The sequence below is a fragment of the Theropithecus gelada genome, chromosome 4 (genome assembly GCF_003255815.1).
Source record: "Theropithecus gelada isolate Dixy chromosome 4, Tgel_1.0, whole genome shotgun sequence".
Taxonomy (NCBI): Eukaryota; Metazoa; Chordata; class Mammalia; order Primates; family Cercopithecidae; genus Theropithecus; species Theropithecus gelada.
The window spans coordinates 29,281,390-29,288,419 of NC_037671.1; the positions used below are offsets into that span (position 1 = coordinate 29,281,390).

The 7,030-nt window shown below is 41.4% G+C and overlaps 1 protein-coding gene across 1 annotated transcript; it reads left to right on the top strand.

The window, feature by feature from the left end:
- Positions 1-285: 285 nt before the first annotated feature.
- LOC112623120 (histone H2B type 1) lies at positions 286-769 on the top strand. Its single transcript, XM_025383323.1, has one exon. It carries the CDS (start codon positions 340-342, stop codon positions 718-720), a length of 381 nt encoding a protein of 126 aa, XP_025239108.1. The 5' UTR covers positions 286-339; the 3' UTR covers positions 721-769.
- Positions 770-7,030: the final 6,261 nt, after the last annotated feature.

Consider the following 7,030-nt stretch of genomic DNA (forward strand, 5'->3'; position numbering starts at 1 on the left):
TATAATCTATATTCGGTAAAGTGGCCTGTGCTATCTCCTGAACGCAGATTTCAGCCAATCGAAAAGCAGGTGTTTAAAAAAAGTAATAAAAAAAAAAAAAAAACTTCTGACTTACATAATTATAGTTGAAAGGTCAAATTATGAGGTTGAGCTTCTGGGAGAGCCAATGAGATTTAGGAATTTAGAAATGGCCTATCGTATATTCAGACATTAAAAGAACCAATCAGAAACCGAAACTCAGCAAGCCTCATTTGCATATACACGGAATAAATAACGAGGGCGTTTGGGCTCGCCAGCATTTCCCTGTGGTCGTTTGACGGTGTCACTTGGGCTGCGAACATGCCAGAACCAGCTAAGTCAGCCCCTGCCCCGAAGAAGGGCTCGAAGAAGGCGGTGACCAAGGCACAGAAGAAGGACGGCAAGAAGCGCAAGCGCAGCCGTAAGGAGAGTTATTCCGTGTACGTGTACAAGGTGCTGAAGCAGGTCCACCCCGACACCGGCATCTCGTCCAAGGCTATGGGTATCATGAACTCCTTCGTCAACGACATTTTTGAGCGTATCGCAGGCGAGGCTTCCCGCCTGGCGCATTACAACAAGCGCTCGACTATCACTTCCAGGGAGATCCAAACGGCCGTGCGCCTGCTGCTCCCCGGGGAGCTGGCCAAACACGCGGTGTCCGAGGGCACCAAGGCTGTCACCAAGTACACCAGCTCCAAGTAAATAGTTACCTGAGTAAAAGCGCCAACGACCCAAAGGCTCTTTTAAGAGCCACCCATGTTGTCGTTTAAAGATCTGTAATTTTCCAGAGTTGGCAAGGTAAAATGGCTAAGCAACACATGGGATAGTAAGGGTTTACTAAAACGTCCAAGTTCGGCCGCGCGCAGTGGCTCACGCCTGTAATCCCAGCACTTTTGGAGGCCGAGGAGGGCGGATCACATGAGGTGAGGAGTTCGAGACCAGCCTAGCCAACATGGTGAAACCCCGTTTCTGCTAAAATATACAAAAATTAGCCGGGAATGGTGGCAGACTTAATCCCAGCTACTTGGGAGGCAGTCAGAAGAATCGTTTGAGCCCGGGAGGCGGAGGTTGCAGTGAGCCGAGATCGAGCCGTTGTACTCAAACCTGGGGTATAAGAGCGAGACTGCCCTCAAAAAGTCCAGGTTCGTTGTTTTTTCCCCTATAGATTGTAAGCGTCACCAAGGAGTAAGTGCGTATGCAGCTTAATATGAGACATTTCACTCAGCAGCTAAGGAAAAATCGTGTTCTAGATTGATCCCCACTTTTCTTCCCGCACACCATCACCTTAAAGCTATGTTTTCGCTTTTAGTTTCACTTTAACATCCTATTGCCCTTGACTTGGAGTAGCCGGGTGGAAATCAAGTTTGGGGTAGTATTAAATCTAAAAGAAGCTCTGAGAAAGCGAAATTCGTCTTGTAGTTCGTTGTTAACTTGTAAATGATTGGAGCGGCATTTGACGGAGGAAATCACCTCTGTTGGTTGCATTTCTAAACCATGGCAGATCGCTACCAGACGTTCTCATTATCCCCCTTCCAACTCTACTAATTTCTTTACAAATTTTACTGAGTTTATAATTAATGGATTACTTCACGTAGCTATATATATTACCTCTTGGCAAGATCAGGAACTCTACCATCTTCCTAGCTGAACATATTGAGGTTTAAGAGAAAGAACAGGCAACAGGATAGCCTGAAGTTGGAGCAAAGAAATGAAAATTCCCGGTGCTACATTCATATGCTTTATCTGTAAGCCTTTTTAAGGCTCCAAGGACTGTGTTCTCCCTCAGCCACCTCCGTGTCCTGGAACGACTTTGTCCACAGCTACTTCCTTTCCTGAAATTTCATTTTAAGAGAGGAGGGTTACAAGGAATTAACATTTGTGTGGTAGTCCTTAGAATGCATTCATTCATTCATTTTTTTTTTTTCCTACAGTCAGCTGTGAAATGGAATCTCCTCTTTTACAGGTGGATGACTTCAAGAATTTAGGTTAAGTAACTAGCCCCTTACACATAAATAAAACTGAGATTTGAAGCTACTCTATCTGATTGTAAGGATTACTTCCCACTATTCGTTAGAGAACATCCCAAGCAGAAGCCTAGTTGCTGTCACAGAAGTCAGGAAATTTAGGCTCAATCAATAAAAGAAAACTCGTCAGGAGATACACATATTCTTTGTCGCACAGCAAAGTCCTTACACCAGGAAAAGTTTCTTTTAAAAATAAAATAATATTAATGGTGACCTTTGGACCCTAAAGATCACCTGGCAGCAAGTTTAACTTTTCTGAGCACTATATTCTGGAGGGGAAACCTTGGGCATTGTCAGTGTAAATGTGAGCTCTAAAAATCTTATTTTCTATTTATTACCTACATGTCATTATTTTCTATTTATTACCCACATAGCAGCTTACTGTGAACATTAAGTGACCAAAATTTGTTTTTGTTTTAATTTTTTGTTTTGAGACAGGGTCTCACTTTGTCATCCAGACTGAAGTGTAGTGACACAACCACATGCTCAATGCATTCAACCTCCCTGGCTAGTGTTCCCACCTGTCTCCCAAGGAGCTGGCACTACAGGCATGCACCATCACACCCACTTAATTTTTATTATTATTTTGTTTTTATGATTTTTGTAGAGCCAGGGTCCCACTGTGTTGCCCAGGCTAGTCTCAAAGTAAATTTGTAATGGAATTTGTGAAAAAAATTCTCTAAGCTCCATATATAACTAAGGCATTCATTTCTTGCTCTCCAAAGCTAATTTCAATTAAATTATATATTCGTGAAATATTCAAGCATGGATTAAGGGGGACATCACTCAGGAAGTGATAGTCCTGATTGCCTGTTTCAATCCTAAGTTTGGGCAATTTATCTAATTCCTCTGTAAGCACTTCCTTACCTGTTTATTCCAAACAGGAATAATAATTAGTAACTACTGCATGACACTGCTGGAGTAACAAATAAAAGGACACAGCTAAAGCACTTAGGACCATGTCTGCACAGAGGATGACCCCCTAAATATTAACTGTGGCTAAAGCCTCTGGTTGAAATGATAGAGAAGGTGCCTTTCATCCTGCCCACAATTAAAGCCAAGAGTCCTGAGGCCTGGAATAATTAGCGTTTGATGTGAAAAGGGCTTCTTTGTCTGGCAGTGTAAATAATACTCTTTGAACAGTTCAATCCCCTCTTTAAAGCCATTGCTTTCCTCTGAAGCATTTTGAAGACATCCTACCGCCTGTGGCTGTTTGATTTCCCTATCGTTGCTTGCCAATTCAAGCAACATGTGTCATATTTTCCAGGGACTGTCTCATGCCCTCAGTAGAACTAGGGGTGCCTCATTTAATGGTCAGATGTGTTGAGTTGTAAGGAAGGAAACCTAGAGATTCACGTAAGAATTGCTTAGTACTTTTTTACTCCTTTTTTCTTCCCAAGTTTCCTATTAACTTTGCTAACCTTGCTACATTTATTTTGCATCCATTTGTTGACTAGGTTTCCCTCATATACCTCCAAATCACAGCCATGTTTTTAGATGAACTTCTGCACCTTGATAAGTATGTTCTTTAATTGGAATGTGGGAAATTGGCTGGCTGATGAGGGCCACACTTTCCTGAATCCATTGTATCCTTGAGACATAGGTCACTTCAAAGGAAACTGATTGGTGTAAATTCCTGGCCTGAAAAGCTGAAGACCACCACCTCACCACTAAAGAAGTAACATCATTTTTAGGCTCTGATTTGAGTAGCTGCTACCACTGTATTTGTCACTCCTGCAGTAAATAATTTCTGAAAAGAACCAAGAAGTTACTATCTCCCAACTACCCTCAGCAGTGTATATTATATCTTGATGGCATTCAGAACATACTATCCCAAAATATGGCCCCTTAACATACTGAATATTTTAAGTTGAAAGAATTTGAGAAGCATCATCGGCAGTAAGATCTCTCTGATATTTCCCAACTCTTCTCCCCTGAAGCAGGTCATAGGACCCTCATATGAGTCCTGCAGAGTCTGAGAGAAATCTGAACAAAAAGACCTTGCTAGGTTTCTGTTTCAACCTTAGCTCACAGTCTTCTTTTTGTCCTATTATATTTCTGCATGACTCTCCACTCTTCATCAAACCTAGTGTAAAAATACTCAGGTTTACCCCTTCTCTAGGTTTTCATTTCCTTATGAAGGCTCCCATGTCATGTGAAATTTATATTAAATAAATGTTGCATTAGTCCACTCTCACACTGCTATAAATAAATAACTGAGACTGGGTAATTATAAAGAGAAGAGGTTTCATTGGCTCATAAAACCGCAGGCTGTACAGGAAGCATAGCAGCTTCTGCTTCTGGGGAGGCCTCAGGGAGCTTTTACTCATGGCAGAAGGCAAATGGGAAACAAGGCATCTTACGTGGCGGTGCAGAAGCAAGGGGGAGAGAAGGTGGAGGTACCATACTGTTAAACAACCAGGTGACAAAACTCGCTATCCCAACAGCTCCAAGGGGGTGGTGTTAAACCTTGAGAAACCACCCCTGTGGTCCAATGACCTCCCACCAGACCCCACCTTCAACACTGGGGATTGCAACTGAACGTGAGATTTGGGTGGGAACACAGATCCAAACCGCATCAAAGGTATATGCTTTTCTCTCGTTGATCTGTCTTTTGTTACAGGGCCCCAGCCAATGAATTTCAGATGGGTAGAAGGGAAAGCTGTTTTCTTCCCTACAGCACACAGTAGGTGTGGGCGGGCATCTGTGTTCTGTATGTCTGTTTTTCTAGGATAGAGAAGCAGACATAACATTGAAAAAATACAGAGAAAAATAATCCCAGAATGAAAATGTTTGAGATGTGTATTCCTTTGCTAGGGCTGCCGTAACAAAGTACCAGACTGGGTGACTTCAACATTTATTTTTTTCACGATTCTGGAGGCTACAATTCTTAAGATTAACCCTGTGAGCAGGGTCGATTTCTTCTGAGGTCTCTCTCCATGGTGTGTCGATAACTGTCTTCTCCCTGTGTCTTCACATTATCTTTTCTCCGTGTGTGTGTCCAGTCTTCTTTACTTATAAGGACACCAGTCAGATTGGATTCAGACCCACCTCAATAACTTCATTTTGTATCTTTAACAACCCTAACTCTACATGCAGTCATATTTTCAAGGACTTCAACATATGCAGCAGGGAAGAGGGTAAATCAGTCCATAACAAGAAGCACAGTAATTAGTTTTCCAAATACTATATGAACTAAGTATTCCACAGGTGGCTCAAACCCAGCAGGACCAAGCCTGGCCTCATTATCCTCACAGCTCTGCTTATCCAAGTTTGAAATTTGGTCCTCATCCTAGATTACCACCATTCATTTTCATCATATATTTAAAAATATACAAATTCCTGTTCTATTCATTCTATTTTAACATCATATTTTTGTTTATCATGGCTAAAAATTGGAAATATAAATGTTGAAGAGCAGGAGTTTCACTAAAAATAGGTTTTATCAGGCCCGGCACAGTAGCTCACGCCAGCACTTTGGGAGGCCTAGGTAGGCAGATCACTTGAGCCCAAGAGTTTGAGACAGCCTGGGCAATATGGTTAAACCCCATCTCTACAGAAAATACAAAAATTACTCCGGTGTGGTGGTGTGCACCTGTAGTCCCAGCTACTCAGGAGACTGAGGTAGGAGGATCGCTTTAGCCTGGGAGGCAGAGGTTGCAGTGAGCCATGATCCCGTTAGGGCACTCCAGCCTGAGCAACAGAGAGAGACACTGTCTTAAAAGAAGAAAAAAGACAGAAAAAAAAAAAAAAGGTTTATGCATAATGAAATACTGTGCAGCTGTTAAAACTAATGTCAAAAAAATAAACATAAAATATGCTTGAAGGACAGTACTTTGGGAAAGGTGCCAAATCATATATTCTCATTTATATTAATATATCATATACATGTGTAGTATAGTTACAGGATAAAAAACTGACTAGAAGGCTCAATGCCAAAATGTTAACAATTCTGTTGCGTTCTTTGGGATGAAAGGATCAGCTCCTCTGGAGAGAACTTTATCTGGCTGTCTCTAAAACTCCCAATTGTGTGATTAAGAAAAAAGAAGTTCTGGGCCGGGCGCGGTGGCTCAAGCCTGTAATCCCAGCACTTTGGGAGGCCGAGACGGGCGGATCACGAGTTCAGGATATCGAGACCGCCCTGGCTAACACGGTGAAACCCCGTCTCTACTAAAAAATACAAAAAACTAGCCGGGCGAGGTGGCGGGCGCCTGTAGTCCCAGCTACTCTGGAGGCTGAGGCAGGAGAATGGCGTGAACCCGGGAGGCGGAGCTTGCAGTGAGCTGAGATCCGGCCACTGCACTCCAGCCTGGGCGACAGAGCGAGACTCCGTCTCAAAAAAAAAAAAAAAAAAAAAGAAAGAAAAAAGAAGTTCTCCATGAAGCCCTTTCCTTTTCCAAGTTTCCCCATTCTGTGTTAAGAAAAATAAAAGTAATTTTTTTCTTTTTTCTACTGCCTCCATATTTGCAGAAAAAAATAATTAATTGAACATATAATTATTGAATACCAACTATGTACACAGTATTATTCTAGGTTTGGTATATAAAATATGAATAAGATAATTTTAAGATTCAATTCCTTACTAAGGAAATTGAAAAACAACGCAAGAGAAAAGTATCCTAGTATTAAAGGATAGAGTAAGATTAGTGAACCACTTAATCCATGTTACTCTATGTTTTTGTTTATAAAATAATGCACTAGTGACCTCAAAGAGGATCAAATGGGAAAGTCAAGCAAAACTTGCAATATTACTGTAAAGACCAGAAAAGCATAAGGAATTTTAATGCCAAGAAAGCAACATTGCAAGGCAATGGTTACCTCCAGGGGAAGTAGTGGGAGGATGAGAGATGAGAGAGATGTTATTTGTAATATTTGTTATACCTGGTTGGCAACTGGGTTCAAGCATGGTCATTATATTATCCTTTATAACTTGTATATGGATTTAATACTTTTTTTTTTTTTTTTTTTTTTTTTTTTGACGGGGATTT

Excerpts from the sequence above, each read along its gene's own strand:
- LOC112623120 (XM_025383323.1), top strand. The coding sequence starts at position 340 with ATGCCAGAACCAGCTAAGTCAGCCCCTGCCCCGAAGAAGGGCTCGAAG.